Here is an 18,427-nt window from a genome sequence, read left to right as displayed (position 1 = left end):
ATTTTAAAATGCTCTTAGCAAGGATAAGAATGCCAGTTAAAATCCGTCGGAATCCTCCAGCCGGTAAAACAGAAAACATACCAGATACATCGAGAGGGAGTGTGATAAAGGGAATCTGTTGCATAGGTTGGAAGGCCAGGAAAACAAAGAAGGAATAAGGAGGTAACGCAAGGATCATAAGCTATGTGAAGGCTGACAGCCCTCAGACTCAGGAAACAATGGGAACAAACTGAGGTTTTCATAATCCAGAATCTAGAAGGTGTCCTGCAGAGGCAGGGCTCAGCGGTCTGAGGAGGACACCTCGGCTGCTGCAGATACCTTTGAGGGATGCTAGGAGGCATGGTCTCCAAGTGCCAAAAAACGCTGAGGCTGCTGTTGAATCCAAGCGAGGATGCTTGGATGTTGCTGACAGGGACAGGAAGCAAACAGCAAGAAATTCTCTGAGGTCCTCTGCTGACTCCATCTTCCTCTACTGCCCTATTAGGAGATCTGAGCAGGGACCAGCTGGCAAAGGAAATGACCAGCGTGCTGAGTCCCAGGCCTGGTCATTCAGAGCCATCAATTTGAAGGTGAGATAGTTTATCTCACCAACAGGCACAGTCCTCAAATAAATGATACTTATTTACAAAAGATGAAAGGAGAAGCATCTGGTCAGATACCTACCTGTTTTATAAGTCTCAACGTAAATGGGAGAAAATCTTGGCTATAAGAAAGGGAGTAGAGAGTCTTTTCTCCCAACTGCATTAACACTTTATGAGATACTTTATTATCAATTAATGATGCAATCATTTTTAACACATAAAGGCTGTCCTTTCAGAAAGTTGGGCGAATATATTATAGGAAAATGTGTTCATAGGATACATCTTAAAAATGATGATCCACTTGGAAAAGCTGCATTTTAAAGAGTGATATTTTAAAAAAGACACTTCCATTCCTGAAGTTAGCATATGTGAGAAGTTAAAACTCACGAACGACCCATGGTTGCTAAGTATACTGAATTGGTGCTTATGTATCAATTGATACGTAAGTATTGATACTTCAAGCAATTCTATTTAAATGTTATTCTAGGTTTCTGGGCTTCAAAACCTACCTTTTTGGTTTGCTTGTTTGTTTGTATCCTGTGTGTGCTTGTTTGGAAACCACAATGTGCTGATTAATTATTTTTTTGAAAAAGCTAGTATGCCTGTCACACTTGTTATACGATGGTACTTCTTCAGGCTTACTTTAGAATCCGGCTTAGTTCTTTAACTTCTAGAAGGAAGAGCTAAATAAATATAGGCCAGGTGTCAAGTCAGGACAGTGCTTCTGTGACAAATAAAGAAATTTAGTTACATCTTAAATGTAATTTTTCTACTCATTGGCTCATTTAATAGACCCACATTGACTGTGCACTAGGAACGGAGGGTTCAAACAGCTTTTTTTAAGAGCACATAAGTAGTATGAAGTGAACCTAAAGTCTGAATTTGAATTTTTCCTGTTCAAAAAGGATGCATTATTTTTAGTGCATTATACCACATTTTATATCATAATTGTGGCCTGGAGACTGCAATTTTCTATATAACTGTCTATATGCTTGCTTATCCACTATTTATATCATGCAAATTTATATCGAACAATTGTCTGGGACTGAAAACAGGATTTTCTTTCAAGTGTTGATATTTCTGTGTATATTTGATGACTAGGGCTTTTGGGGTCACTTCGGAGCTCCAGAGTTCAATAAAATAACGCAAGAATGTAAGCATCGGAGAAAACGTCATTCCAGTGAATAACCATCAGTGGGTTCTGGAAGTCAGTCGTTTCACTGTGAAGACAAGAAGGCTGGAAATCATTCTTCATGGCTGCTCGTTATAGATGATGTATTTGTTCCATGTCGATAATAAATGAAGTTTACACATGACTTAGGAAACACTCATATTTAAAATGTATTATAGGTGGGCGCCTGGGTGGCTCAGTTGGTTAAGCGACTGCCTTCGGCTCAGGTCATGATCCTGGAGTCCCGGGATCGAGTCCCGCATCAGGCCCCTTGCTCGGCAGGGAGTCTGCTTCTCCCTCTGACCCTCCTCCCTCTCATGCTCTCTGTCTCTCATTCTCTCTCTCTCAAATAAATAAATAAATAAATCTTTAAAAAAATAAAATAAAATAAAATGTATTATAGGGTATAAAAATATCCTCCAATGCATTGTCATTTGACCTTTAAATGCTACAGGGTGGAGAGAAGTTGCTATAATATATATTTTTACAGATGAAGAAACACAAAACTATGGGGTTACTATGAATACGAGCTAATGCTATGTTGACTATTAGAGAGCCATAAGCACATGGATGAAGACTGCTGACTGATTTGGGCATTAATCAGATTAGGTTGGTGCCAGATTTATCACTCCCTATCATGCAATCTTAGAAAAGTTAATAGAAAACTCTCCTCAATTTCCTCATATGTACAACAGAATAACAACAACCATAACAATGAGTATCATTATTATTAGTGTTAGGACAGCTAAGATGACCAATAGAACACTTGATTGTAAAACACTCTGAATGGTGTTTGGGACATAGGACTCAATGGGTTGGTTAGCTAGCCAATCATAATCTTGAGTGTTAAAAAAAATATGGCAGAAAATAAATAGAAAAGCAAAACAGATATTTCTGGATATCTAACAACCAGTTATTCTTTTTTAGTGTTTTGTTTTTGTATTGTTTTAATTTCCTTTACTTATTCCAGTCTCATTCAATTGAGCAAACATACTGCTGTCAGAGGATTTGACTTAAAGTATAATTCATAAACCATATCATGCTAAGAAACATTAAATTATTCTCCTTATAATAAAATATGAACTCCTTTAGATGAAACTACATGTGCTCAGAAATCATGATGTAAATGCCAACCTACTCTTTCAACTATATTTACTATTTCTCCTTTTGTCTACTCCTACGCACCAGCTAACTCAAATAAATATGTGGTTTCCCAACTACTCCCTGCTCCAATTTCTCTAGGTAAAAATCTCTCCTTGCCCCACTATTTGATGGTCTCCAACTTTCAAGATCTGCTTAAAAGGATGACTATTCATTAAGCCCTTCTTGATCCCCTTGAGAAGATATTTGTATCCCATTTTTATGATACCAACTTCTTTATTATAAAACATCATCTGGTAGGTAACTGGGTGGCTCAATCAGTTAAGTGGCTGACTCTTGGTTTTGGCTCAGATCGTGATCTCAGGGTCCTGAGATCCAACCCCATGTTGGGCTCCATGCTCAGCCCGGAGTCTGCTTGGGATTCTCTCTTTCCCCTTCTTTCTGCCCCTCACCCTGCTCGCACATGCTTGTGCTCTCTCTTTCTCTCTCTCTCAAGTAAATAAATAAAATCTTTAAAAAATCATCTGCATTGTATTCTCTTGACAATTGAATATATTTTATCTTCCATACAAGATCATGAAGGAGATAACTAGTTAGCATTTTAAGGTGAAAAACTTGGCAAATAATTTTGGGCTTCATATTTCTGATCTAGCTTCTTTAAACACCCTTCCTTCTATGAAGCTCCATAATCATGTTCCCCAATAGATTGCTGCCTTTTTTTTTTTCATCCCCAAAGCATTTAGGCAGAATCCCAGTATATAGATTGTACAGGATCAAAAAAGACTGGCTATGTTGATATTAAATTTAACTCATGAGAAAGTGACAAAAGAGTACAAATATTATAATATCACATAATATAAATGTTTTCTTTTAAATAATTTATAATTCTGCTTTCTGCTCACTGTTACATTTTGTGTCTACATCTGTGACTATAAAGAGAGCAAAAAAATAACTTTTCAAAGAATTGACCAATGTAAAATGGCATGCTTCAGACCTTGGAGAGGTGGTAGAAGTTGGGGACAAACCAGAATATACTGAACTGCACAATTACTAGGAATATAAAGCAGTGGTTTAACTACATAATCGTACTGGTGCAGAAATAAACAATTTTCTGGAGACCAACCCTAGACCCTCGTAAATGACGTTAAGTCTGAAGCAGGTAGAGCTTATTATTCCTACCTCTGAGGAAAGCATATTAAGAGGGCATTTACTTCTTTATAATGCACAAGGAAGTACAGAACCAGAGGTCACAATAAAAAAATGTGAGGTATTAAGAGTGTCTGATATTGGTCACCCATGTCTGGTATTTCTATGACACTGTTGGATTTTTCCAGGTGATATTAGTCAAAGAAATTTGTAGTACAATTTAGACAACTCATTAATAAAATGAATCAGGATAATCTATGTTAACAAAGGATCTCAGATTTATGAAACAAGATTATTTATAAAAACACATCTCTGGCTATTTTTACAATATATTTTACTTTGCTACTTTTTTCAACTTTTAAGAGAGGAATGGGAAATATTAATTAAATGGATAAGAGATTTATAATAAATTCCAGTCCTGATTCTTCTATTCTTCATCTATTTAACAATTTGCTGGCTGAGCCCTCTGTGCCATAGTGTGACAGATAGAAACAAGCAAAGGGAAGAAAGAATCATAAATAGACATGATATCAAAACTAACACTTCAGTGAAGTTGGAAAAACCTAAAACTCACTTTTCAAATCATATACATTTAGGATTCAGAGAATTTTACAGATTTTATTTATTTAACCTCCCTCCAGAGCTGGAATCTGACAGGACTCATTTTCATCACTGAAATATACAAACTTTATAATAAGATAAAATGCTATTTATTTTACCCCCGAAACATCAATAAATTATTTGCCATTACTTTAATTAAGGTAACAGGAACCAGTATCATATTTTGTCATTTATTATAATATTTGGAGGTCAAGGAAAATCCATTCATGGGATTTTTTTTAAAAGCTATCAAATTTGAGGGAAACCCAAATTCCTAAGGGAAAAAACAAAGAAGTTGATGCAACAGCTTACGTGAATATTCATTCAGTTTTTGTCAAAGACCTAACTTTATTAAACACCAGGAATAACAGTTTATGGAGGCAGACCCATTGAAGTATTTTTCGTGGGAAAAAAAAATGGTGCAAAACAGAAAAGCCAACATTTCCACAATGTGGATTGTTCTCCTTTAAAAGTCCATTTATCTCCAGTTACGTTTATAGCCACATTTTAATTATCGGACCAAATGAAAATGAATTATGGAAAATCAACAACACATATCTCTACTTTGCAATATGATGCATAGGAAGTGCATGTATATAAAATCAGGTACAAAAAAAATCGCATTTCCAAATCAGCACACCAATCTTGAATTAGGCAACTGAAATGCACTTGGACAAAAGTAAAAGGCTGAAAGCAGGGCTTCACACGTGTTGCATAGACTCATGATATGTCTCCCAGTTTTTGAAAGTGAATTCAAAAATAAAGAAATAAAAGGAAAACAGCTATTTTCAAATTAACTAACATAGTGTGTAATTATGTTTTTGGAGAACATCTTGTGGAATTAATAAAGCACTTGTGTAAGTCATATTTGAATTCACTTTATCAAAAAATATGATTATTTATTAAAATACCTTGATTTGAAACATCCCGAAACATCTTGTACATCTTGAAACATCTCATTCCTTAACTACAATGTGTCTCCCCATTTGAATGTAAACCAAAGGTTGATATTCAGATGATAGGATCTGACGTGCCAGTAAATAGGAGTTTTTAATATACGGATAAACATCAGTCCTGGCTTTTAAAGAGCCTCCTCCAGGGGCCTCCCAGGTATCGTGGAGTCCTATACTTTCAAGATCCAGCATCTAGAGTTATCTTGAGGGTCAACAGGAAGCCCCAGGTCCTGCCTGCACATCATCACTACCTTCTCTTACGATTCGTCAATGGCCATTGTTAAATATTGTTAGTATGACCACTGAGGAGACCCAGTCTTCATTTGAAATATTTTTGTTTTTCCCATGGAGTTGTTGTGTATTAAATATATGTAAGAAATTCATCTCTATCATTTTACTTAGTGTGGTTGGACTTTTTGTGTTGTTTCATTAGCGGATTTCTTAAAATATCTTTTAAGCGTTGAACCAGCAGATCAGAAGAATTCTGCATATTTAGGGAGAACTGCCTGTGGACAGCTACAGGGCAAGTGAATGGCAAAGTGGTTCACTTAATTTATTTTCCTTTTTTTTTTTTTTGCTGTTATAAATAAGTCTTGATATGAATATCACTTTTTTTGATATTATTCATTCAAATTGTAAAGGGTCCTATGAAGATTTCTAAATAGGGAAAGTAAAATATGACTAATCACTTCAAAAATAATCTGTGGATGCATTAAATTTGAATTAAAGGACATAAGAGTTGGCATGCAATTAAATAAATCGGTAAAGCCAAATACTAAAGACTAAATTATGACATAAGCAGTGTATATAAAATCTGTAGCAAAACAACAGAAATAATCTTTCTTTATCAGGTTCAATATGTATTTTTTCTATTCATCAGTTTATCACATTCATGGAAGTGATTATTTATGCATGTTGACATTTTTTCGATATAGGTTATTCAGAATTGCTATGATAATTCTTTAATGTTTCTATCATAAAATTTTATTTTCTTTCCCATTTATTTGTTTTTGTAGCATATATGAAATTGAATTCCTAACAGAGATATATGCAAGTAATTCATCTATGGGTTTGTAAAGCCTGCTTGAGTCACAAAGTTTTTAACTGTGATAGACCAGACTACTTTATTATTTGAAGGACAGTGCTCGCTTCGGCAGCACATATACTAAAATATATTATTTGAAGGACAGACTTCTGTAGAATTCAGCAGTTCTGGAGATGGTGGTAAGTGGATTTATAGTAATTCTGATTTTTAAAATTTATTTTCTAAGAATACACATTGAATATTTAAAAAAGTACCCATTTATTAAATCAAACCTTAGAGAGTGTGTGTATGATTCAACCGCAATTAAATATATTATAGGATTTCACTTTATTTATATTAAACACATCATGATTAGCAAGCTTTCAGGTATTATATGTGTGTCTGAGTATGAGAACAACTCAGAATGGCATAATTTGGGTCATAAAAGGGCCTGTGATTTTAAAGCATTTAAAAAGATTTTCCTATTCTAAAATGAGAACATATTCCATAAAATTTGAGAGATCAAATTTAGAGAAGTAAGCCTCAATACTAAAAGACATCCTAGAGCCTAACAGGTAGAAAGAGTTGATATAAAGTGTGCAGTTATGTAAGTCAGGTTTTTTTTTTTTTTTTTATCACTCTAATAGAAGAAAACATTTTTCTTAACTCAAGTTAGGAAATTATTATACATTTTTATATATCTTTATATAAAAAGTTACAAGTAGCAAGCATATGACACAACGAAATGGAAGCGTAACAGCAGTATTTGAGAATGCATGCTTTTTACAATGTGTCTAATAAAAAGGATATTTTTCCAATTCAAATATCCAGTACTGACATGCAGGGTATTTTCTCAAACTGTCAATTCAGTCATATTGCTAAGTGCTTAATCAAAAAACATTTCTATTGATGGGTATGAATGGTAAAATACCTGATTTCAAAAACTCTTTCTGAAACTTAGTATCTTCCTTTGATATAAAACAAAAAGGAAATTGGGGATATTTGGGAAAGACAAAAAAAATGAGATGGTTCTTATTGCAATCTAGTTATTTTTACTCATGACTCTTGGCTGCATTTAATCATAATACAACAATAGGTGTTTATAGTCCATAAAACCTCTAGCTGGTGCTTCCATGGTCCATATTTTCACTTCTTAACTGTAGCATGTTCAAAATCCCTCAGGAACGCACTATTCTCAAGCAGTCTATCTAATGAAAACAATGTACATGTAACACAAAGTTCATCCAAAATCGTGTTGTTCACATATCACACAACGTACAATTATACAACAAGGACATAAAACAACATAGAAACAAAGTGAAACTAACAGTAAAAAGAAAAAGTGGGATAGTCTTAATCAGGAACTAATTTCTTCTTCAAGTTTCCAGTAAATCTCAAAATGTATTTAAAAACTAAGGAGCACTTGGTGGCCAGCAACCAAATTACGAAATGAACATATCATTGTGCAGCGGGGATGTCTTGCCGAAGGGATAACAAATGTCTGTAATTCTTAAGTTTGGATAAAGGCAGTGGAATGAATTTAGAAATATGTCCACTTTTCACAATTCACTATAGAATTTTCGTTTCACAGTCCCCATGTTTGTATAAATAGTTCTTCTCTGAAAATAAAACACAGTTAAAACATTTTCTCCCAATGAAAAACACATACAAATACACCAATTTATCAAGGTAATATAGAGCATGGAAATGCATTCACCTAATTCAAGAATAGTTGATAAGCTTGAAGTGTTTTGAAGAGTTTAGCTGTCAAGCAAATTTAATTGGAGACAAATTAGTCTAATATAGATATAGATTATCAAGTCCTAAAAGTAAAGCTCTCATGGTATTTGACTGCAAAATAGATGTACACATAGACAACTAGTATTTATGGAACATTTGACATTGTTAAGCATTCAAATTTGATATCATAGAATTTGGCATAACATGCTGCATTTAATTTTCATGAAATAAGTGACATATTCATGCAAAAATAAAGAGTGCACAGATTGTATAAGTACCACCAAATAGTGTGAGTCTGAGTAGAATATTGCCAAATTAAATAAGAAAATTACCAGCTTTATATGTTGACTTCAGTTATATTGAGACAATATTCAATTGTTTTTGTTATGAAAAACTTGCATCTCTTCTGATATTTTTGAAAAGAGTTTACTAGTTTTTCGTATTTTAACCTTAAAACATGTAAAATTTAACTTGCTAATTTAACATTCTTTTTTTAAATAACATTCTAGTACAATGCCTGATGGTAAGAATATGAACATTTATTTTAAAGATATGTATGCTAAAAATCATCACTCCATCAGCATTGAATCCAGTATATTTCTGATTATGAAATATTATGAAACACTTATCTCAAGAGATAATAAATAGCACATTCCCTAAAAAAATCTACAAGACAATTGCAACAAAACAAAACAAAACAGAGTACAACAAGGTGGGAGAAGGAACCAAGGGCGTTTGCTTACCTTGAATTTTCTTTTTAGACCCTAGTTGTGTTGTGTTCAGATTCAGGTTTGCTTAGAGACCCAATGAGGCGGAACCTGGAATGTTAGGGCTATTTCATTCAACAAAGTAATATTTGCACAAAAAGTAAATATGCATACAAATATTTACATAAGAGCATTCCTAAAAATTCGTCGAACTGTGGAAATAGATTTTTTCCATCAGCATGCAAAAATATTAAATCAACTGAAAATATTTTAGGTTTTGAGGATGCATAATGAATTGAGAAAGTATGTGCATTTATAAAACAAACTAAATGCTAGTAAACATGCAAAACAAAACATACGTATTTTGGATTTGGGGGTTTAAAATAGGTTTTTTTTCTAAATTAAATTTTCTTTCCCTAAAATTTTTACCAATTTTAGGGCTAATAATACGATACAGGTAATATTATCTTTATGTTAAAAGGAAAATGAATCAAATGTTTCTACTATTTTTTCTACATTTAAATATAAATGTTTAGTATTTTAGCATACCATACCATTATATGCAATTTGTAATGTAAGTATCATGTGATATGTGGAAAAAAGGATTTCAGTATTTTCATTTTCATACAAAAATATAATACATTATATTGCAAAATATGTTATTTTTACATTAAAATTATTCAATGAGATGGGTTAACCATCTTGGTAAGGCAGTTATTTCCAAATATCATTTCATATCTGAAAATATGTTGAGTATTGATGAGAGCAAAATTCATGACTACGTGGAAGCAAATTAGCAATACAAATTTATAATATAAATTAAAACCATAATTTTTGTAGAAATAAATACTATATATGTATAGAAATAAATGAAATCTCTTTGGTCTGCGTGTGCTCACACACAAACACCCATGTATATAAACAGGATTTAAGAAGGGTATGGATAGCACCAAAAAAGAAAAGGGAGAGGAAAAACTTGAGACACTATGGTTTAAATCATTAATAAAAAGAGAAACTGAAATATGAAGATCAACTAGAACACAATATTCTGGAGGCATTACAGTCCTCAGGTCATAGTTGTCATCAAAAAATCTATTGATACTGACCGCTGGATGGCTTTGTCATGTCGGGACAGCCTGTGACTCGTTGTCGGCACCTCCTCGATCTCGTCGATGTCACAGACATCTGCGGCATCTTGCGAGTAGTTGTGTTTCATGACAAGGATATTTCTTCTGTTCATGGGCGGGATAAGGGGTTTGACGGGCTGCGGAGGCATCTCTGTCAAGACAGAAGCATCTCTTGTGCTGAGGTTACTGCGGCTGCCTTTCGTACTGGACACTTGTGACCCACAGTGATGGTCGTGAACGCATTTGGAAGAGGATCTCCGCAGTTTATGGTAGTTTTCAAAGTCATCGGCCACATCTGCAAAGTCAGCTGTGGCTCCCGTCCCTCTTAGAGTACACAACTCATAATGAGGAGGTTCAAACACCTCCTGGAAAACTGTCTGGTCAAAGTCCGATTTCCTTTGGACATATTTTTTACGAGGCTGTTTGATCTGCACAATGACAGAGATGATAATAAGGATGATCACAATGCAGGAAGTCACACCAATGACGGTCCCACTGGTGTTGGTGAGCTGGTCCAGCAGGCTGGCTTTCCTCTTCTCTGCAGTTTCGGAGAGTGAAAACAACAAACAAAACAAGGAACAATCCACCACGCATTAATATGGTAGTCAAAGCTCATAAAAAAGAGTACACTGAGCAGAGAATTGGTACAGGCTTAAAGTAACATGAACAAATCTCTAAAAATAAACAAGAAGTGTCCCTTTTCACAAGGGCCCTATCTTCTACCCTTTGAGACAGACCTCCCATTGCCCAGCATCCCTACTTTCAACAGACGTTTGAAAAAGTTCTTACAAGACCTTTAGCATGACATTTGGAAATAAATTAGTAATGTTAAAAACAGTAAATTATTTTTCTCCTCATAAGTATAAGAAAACATCCAAAACTCGATGAGTGGGAACACGACCTTACCTATATTGTTTTGAATTTATTCCTGACTTAAATAACTGAACTCACAGTAATACCAATATTCTGATACCAAAAGGTAATTAAATTTCATGACAGACACTTCTGGAATGGTGTATGCGTCCATCTGTGGGCCCTTTCCCCAATGAAAAAACCACAACTGGTAAAAATTATTAAAAATTGATTGATAGATAGATAGATAGATAGATAGATAGATAGATAGAGATATAGTTTCTGGAAATTGTCCTAATGGAAAGAGCAAATGGAAGTACATTTATTCAAGAAAATTTACTAAATTTCTTTAAGAACAGTGAGAGTCTGTCCTTTAAACCCGTTCCCCGACCCCCACCCCAATTCATCATGATGGAAGCTTACTTAGGGAGGTTTCAGACAATGGCATAGGGCTTCTTCTCCCTAACACTCCCCACCTAGAGCTACAGAACCTCCCCAAGTGGAGCAAACCACAAGCATTTCTCCCCACCCCCTGAATCCATAGTGCAGGTAGGTACTCTATTCTAGGCAGGAGATGATGAGTTACCAAGGGCTCCATTCCTCCTCCCAGCCCCCATTGGTAGGATGGAAACTCTACACCAGGTGCAGCAGGCTGAGAATGCGTGTCTCTGATCACCCTTGCCCAAGCTCACTCATAGAGTTGATCTGCCCGAAGAGGCAAGCTGAGAAGACCAGAAGTTACCACCCTCATCCAGTACCCTATTCATAAAGTAGGGGTGTTACTCCAAGAAAAGTCAGTCATTATCCCTGCCTCCTTTCAGCACCTAGAGCAGTAATGCAGATGTTTTGCCCATGAAGGGAGGCAGGCCACAAGAACAGAAAGCACTGTAGCTTTCCCCAAAGAAAGTTACATTTTTTGGAACAGTGTGGAGAAGTTCAAGCCTTAGGAAATCTCAAAACAACAGACATTTTCTGGTAAGCAATTAAGAAGAGACTGTCAAGCTCCTCAGTACCAACAAGCCAGACCTTAGAATAGGTAGAAGTTTAACATAAAATACAGGAAAATAACAGGTAAAGAAAGCCCTCCTAGTTTAGAACAAATCACAAAAGCTAGACTCAAAGACTAACTCCTAACGGAATTGAATTTAATTGGATCAGACCTTGGAAAAATTTATACTCCTGGGAACTGTCCAAAATAACAGAACAATTATTCAGCAATTAGTAGAGACTAATAGGTGAGTGTGATACCAACAAAGACGGACAGATAAACAGGACAGGAGAAGGATGGTCAGAGAGCGCTTTACTAAACCATGACCATCTGAGGTTATGGTATGCTTGCCCACAGCATGGTCTCCATGCAGCAACATCAGGGACAGACATCACTGAAACAGGCCAGTCAAGTCTACGCTTACAAACACAAAAACAAACAAACAAACAAAAAATAATAGCAGCAACAAGCCCCGGGGAGGGAGGAACTAGTATCCAGAATTGCTACAATACATTATCTAACATGAAGTTTCCAACAAAATATCCCAAGGCATGTAAACAAACAGGAGAATGCAATTCATACACTAGGGGGAAAAAGCCTTGGAGAGGGCCAGACATCAAACTTAGCAGACAATGATTTCAAAGCAGCTGTTATAAACATGTTCAAGGAACTAAAGGAAACAATGGTTAAAGAAGTAAAGAAAAATAGAAGGATAAGGCCTCATCACATGCAGAATAGCAGCGAAGAAACAAAAATTACAAAAAAGGAAAAAGTGAAAAATCTATGAATGGCACAGTCACTGATATAAAAACTTCATTTGAGTGACTCAGTAGTACATTTCAGCTGGAAGAGGAAAGTAACAGCAAACTTGCAGAGAAATGAAGGAAAATTATGCAATCTGAAGAAGACTGAGATAAAAAGATGCAGAAAAATGAACAGAGCCTCAGAAAAATGAGGCAAACCATCAGTGGCACCAACATAATGGATGAGCATGTAAGGAGAGTAAGTAACAGAAAAATATTCAAATAAATAAATAAATAAAAGGTGAAAACTTCCTAAATTTGATGAACAAATTTCACATCTAAGAATGTCAACAAATTCCAAATAAGACAAATGAAATGATACCCACACTCTGACATAAAAGATTAAAAATGTTGCAAAAGAAAATCTTGAAAGCAGCAAGGGAAAAATAACTCCTCACATAGAAAGGAACCCCAATCAGATTAACAGCTGATTTATCATCAGAAATTTTGGAGGCCAGAAGACAGAGGCATGACATATTCAAAATGCTGCAGGCAAAAAAAACCAGAACAAAAACCATTGATCGAAAACCTAATATCCAGCATGACTAACTTTCAAAAATGGGGACAGGGCGCCTGGGTGGCTCAGTTGGTTAAGCGACTGCGTTTGGCTCAGGTCATGATCCTGGAGTCCCTGGATCGAGTCCCGCATCGGGCTCCCTGCTCGGCAGGGAGTCTGCTTCTCCCTCTGACCCTCCCCCCTCTCATGTGCTCTCTCTCATTCTCTCTCCTTCAAATAAATAAATAAAATCTTAAAAAAAAATGGGGACAAAATAGACATTTCCAGATAAACAAAAATAAAGATAATTTAATGCTGAAAGAAATGCCTTAAAAGAAATATTAAAAGAAATTCTTGGGATTGAAAGTAAGTGACTTTAGACAGTAATTCAAACCTAAATGAAAAAATTAAAAAGACAGTAAATTAAAGAGGCAAATAAATATTGTCAATAAAGGCAATTATACACATAATTACAAAGGACTGTTTAGTTGCATATATCTTCAGCATTCTTCCCTTAACTTTTAAAAAGAGTAATGTCATATGTATAAAATTGTATTGTTGGGCCTATAACTTAAAGAAATATTATATATTTGGTATTAACAATACAAGTGAGGTAGGTAGGAGCAAAACTGTCCTGGAATAAGGAAGTGACATCAGATGGGACTGTGAATCCACAAAACAGAGGAAGAGAATCAGAAATGGTAAAGAAGAAGGGTTATATAATAGACTACATGAATATACACTTGTTCTAAAATTATATAAAGTAATAATTACAGCAATGTATTCTTTGATTTGTAACATATATAAAAATAATATGGAAAAAAGTAATAGGTAAAAAGAAAGAGAGAACAGAGCTATATTGAAATAACGTCACTAGGATTAAATTAGTATAAATCTGAAATACATTTTGAGAAGTTAGGCTGTATATTGTAAGCCCTAAAATAACCATTAAGAAAATAACTCAAAATATACATTAAAAATCACTAAAGGAATTAAAATGTTACAGTAGAATGTATTCACTCCTTGCAAAAGAGGCCAATAAAGGAAGAAAAGAGGAACAAAAATACATGGGGGGGCGCCTGGGTGGCTCAGTTGGTTAAGCGACTGCCTTCGGCTCAGGTCATGATCCTGGAGTCCCGGGATCAAGTCCCACATCGGGCTCCCTGCTCTGCAGGGGGTCTGCTTCTCCCTCTGCCCTCTTCCTCTCGTGCTCTCTGTCTCTCATTCTCTCCCTCTCAAATAAATAAATAAAAATAAAAAAAATCTTTAAAAAAAATATAAGAAAAATACATGGGACATAGAGGGGAAAAGAAGTAAAGTGGCACATGTAAATCCAACTATACATCAATATCAGCATCAAATATGAGTGGATTAAACAATCCGATGAAAAGGCAAATATTTTCAGACTGGATCAAAAAATAAGATCCAACTATATACTGTCTACAGAAGACATACTCTATATTCAAAGATATAGATGGACCGAAAGCAAATGGATAGAAAAAGACTGAACAAACTGTATTTAGAAGAAAGCCGGAGTGGATGTACTAAAATTAGACAAAATAAAGCAAAAAGTTATTAAAAATAAGAAGATAGCTTTATAATGATCAAAAAGAGGGCCAAGCCATCAGAAAAATACAATCTTAAACATATATGGACCTAACAACTAAGCTCAAAAATACATAAAATGAAAATTTACAGAAGTGAAGAAAGAGGCAGAAAATTCAACCATAACAGTTGGAGAATTCAAGAGGTACTTTCAAAAAATAGATAAAACACGGTAGAAAATGAGAACAGAAACAGAAGACTTGAACAATGCTGTAAAACCTACATCTCTAGAACAATCCACCTAACAATGGCAACAAGCATTCTTTTCAAGGGCACATAGGGCATTTTTTAGGATACACCATATGTTAGTCCATAGAACTAACTCCAATAAACTGCAGGCAGAACTTGTTACATTGCACTTCACCTTGTTGCACTTCACAGATACTGTGTTTTTTAACAATTGAAGGTTTGTGGCAACCCTGCATGGAGCAAGTCTATCAGCACCCTTTTTCCAACAGCATTTGCTCACTTTGTGTCTCTGTGTCACATTTTGATAATTCTTGCAATATTCCAAATTCTTTCATTATTAATATATTTGTTATGGTGATCTGTGACCAGAGATTTTGACTTGATGAAAGGGTTCGTGGTGGTTAGCACTTTTAGCAATATTTTTTAAGTAAGCTATATGGTACATTGCTTCTAAGGACATACTGTATCACACCCTTAACAGATGCCAGTATAGTGTAAAAAACTTTTAGATCTGCTAGGAAACCAAAAAATTCATTTGACTCACTTTATTGTGATATTAGCTTTATTTTGGTGGTCTGGAATTAAACCCACAGTGAAATGAGCCTGTCACAACGATTGAAATGGTAAAGGTGTGTTCCCCTCTCAAAAGAGAATGAATTTGAATCAAAACAGTGGTCTTGCCATCTGGAGAAGATAAACATGGAAGCTCATAAAGCATATCCATTCACATTCTCTTCACTCCTCTCTTATGCCAAATGGTCCTTATATGTGGGAACAAATCCCATTGGGCAAATAAAGCTTATGACTACCAATCATTAACAGTGCCGATTTAAGATTCTACTACACAAATTACTTAATCTCCAATCCATTCAGAAGTGGTTCCTTGAATAATCACCTACTCCCACCAACAAACTAATCAAGGCTGCATATGCCTTTCTCCTTGACCATGAACCATGGCTACTGGGTCAATGCCTCTTGGCTTCTAGCCACAGAAGACATTTTAATAGACAATACTGGACTTCAAGCATGAAAGAGTTAATTGCCTGTTCCTTTCCCTTTGCGAATCAGTTAATATTGAATCTGAATAAAAGAATATGCTTGGCATTTTTCAACTTAACTAAAATATGCAACATTCATAACCAAGCCACGGATTGCTATCTACATAAACAAACCTTTGTGTCCAGGCTAGAGAAGGGAGCTGGGGCATTGGAAGCTATTTTCATTGGAAATGAAGAAAAGCATTTTGGTAGCAAAACTGAAGTCAAGTTAAGTGGCTGGAAGTGGCTGGAAGTACCTGAAAACACAAATGTTCCTTCAATGCACTTTCCCTCTAGAGTATGTGCATACAGTCCAATGAAGACAGACTGGAATAAATGAGCGGTGCAGGCATCAGGTCTGATAGGAAAAACACTGCACTAAAAGCTTCATTTCCTCTCCATGGCTCTGCAGGCTCTAATAAGATGTCTTTAATGAGCATTCAAGTGTTAAAGATTCTCTACTATACATTAATGAGTAAGGAAACTTCTGGCAAAAGCAAAGAAAGACATTTACACATGAATTACAAAATATACAAGAGGTTCTACAAAGCCCATATACATGTCAATTCTTCAGTCTGTCTGACACATCTCCACATTATAATAAACCTCTTCCCACTCTACAAGCAGAGGACTTTTACAAATTTTTGATCATTACCTTTACAATGATTCTCGTCCCAAGGATACACACAGTTCTGGAGTCCATTGCAGACTAGTGTATTGTTAATACACATGTTACTATGGCAGAAGAATGTATTGCCTTCACAGGGAGCTAAAAATAAGAAGAAAAGGAAAACGAAGAAAAAAGTTAGACCTGATATTCAGTAGTAAATCACTCATATTACAAATCTAAAAACAAAAAGATTAGTTTTCCATCAAATTGAGATAAATGACCCAACATTCCGTTCTCAGAAGTGTTGCCATTGTGGTAATTATTTCTTGTGTTCCTAACAGAGCTGGCACTTCTCTAGACGTGCTCAGTTTATAAAACTGGCACAGGAGGATTTCCATCATAAAAATGAAGTACATTATCTATATGGGTTCTTTTTTTTTTTTTTTTTGACTTCGTGCATTCATTTAACAAAAACTAAGTGCCTACCACATGCACAACATTATGCTTTACACTGAAATTCTGTCTGTACAAATATAGTTGTACTGTGCAAAAAGTCTTAAGTAAATTAACATTAAAATAATTTTATAAAGCATGGGCTTACAAAATACTAATGAAGAAAGTATATATTAAACAAATCCCTATAGCATTATTTAAGCATATGAACAAAACAAAGAATGTCATGGAAATTCAGAACAAGGGAAAATTAATCCTGAACAACATAAGAAAAATATATATTATTCTCATCAACATTTAACATATACATGGTGATGAAATTAGCCCACTTTTCATGTGTTTCACATGTCCTAGTAACTTTAGGTATGGTGGTCCATGATCTTCAGATTAGGATGTACATTCAGGGCACTGGGAGGAAAAGTAAGAACCCACGGAGGTATCCAATACATAGATATGAGAAATAGTGAAGAGTTTAGTATAGCAAAATGTAACGTTAGATATGACTTCAATATTAGGAAAATACATTTCTTTCATTATCAGAGTAATAGGATGTTTAGAATAATCACTCTAGAGTAATACTGCATTACTCATGATCGTTTATAGATCACGCTTTAAAGCTAACTTTTGTTTTTACCTTCATAATGATCTCACCTATCTTAGAAAATATGATTTTAGTGTTTCATTTATTTTTCTCAACAATAGTTCTAAAACCCTTTTAAGGATAGCATTCTAGAAAAACATATTCAATACAAAACACATCACTTACAGTGGTGAGTTAATCGATCAGTAAAGAATTATTAATGATCAGTACTATCTAAATGCCAGTCATGTTGTAATGACTTTTTCACCTTCACAACTATATATCATGGGTATTTTAAAAAGTTACCTTCTTTAAATGTATTTGCTATATTAACCAAAATTTCAGGCAGATAATTTGCATAAGGCAACTTAGTATATTTTAACACGCCTAGAGAAATCCTAACAACAGTAACAACAACAAAACAAAACAAAAACACTCAAGTCTTGAAAATAAAAAATTTAAAAAAAATTAAAAAAAAGATACAGCTAACTCAAGCAAAGTGATTCCTGCTGGCTCTCCACAGCCCTCCCTCCACCCTCCCCACCTCTCCCCACCCCCCTACCCCCCCGCCCCCCCATCCCCCGCTTCCCAGAAGAACAGTTCCTTCTTCCCTTGGCTTGGTTTGCCTTTAGGTCCCTGGCTAAAGATTTAAAAATATGCGGTG

The 18,427-nt window shown here is 35.1% G+C and overlaps 1 protein-coding gene across 1 annotated transcript in view; it reads right to left on the bottom strand.

Annotated features, from left to right (window-relative positions):
- Positions 1–8,094: 8,094 nt before the first annotated feature.
- Positions 8,095–18,427, bottom strand: part of NETO1 (neuropilin and tolloid like 1) — a 107,266-nt gene continuing 96,933 nt past the window's right edge. The window contains exons 8-11 of the mRNA XM_034995914.1: positions 16,776–16,889; positions 10,130–10,688; positions 9,060–9,134; positions 8,095–8,195 (exon numbers count right to left, since the gene is read on the bottom strand). Coding sequence (XP_034851805.1) covers positions 9,074–9,134; positions 10,130–10,688; positions 16,776–16,889 — 734 coding nt within the window. The 3' untranslated portion in view covers positions 8,095–8,195; positions 9,060–9,073. The remainder of the gene's footprint in view (positions 8,196–9,059; positions 9,135–10,129; positions 10,689–16,775; positions 16,890–18,427) is intronic.

This window comes from Mirounga leonina, unplaced genomic scaffold, assembly GCF_011800145.1.
Source record: "Mirounga leonina isolate KUSES-001 unplaced genomic scaffold, KU_Mleo_1.0 Mir_93, whole genome shotgun sequence".
Classification (NCBI taxonomy): Eukaryota; Metazoa; Chordata; class Mammalia; order Carnivora; family Phocidae; genus Mirounga; species Mirounga leonina.
The sequence above is the reverse complement of the archived record's forward strand: the minus strand, read 5'-3'. Positions and strand labels throughout refer to the sequence as shown.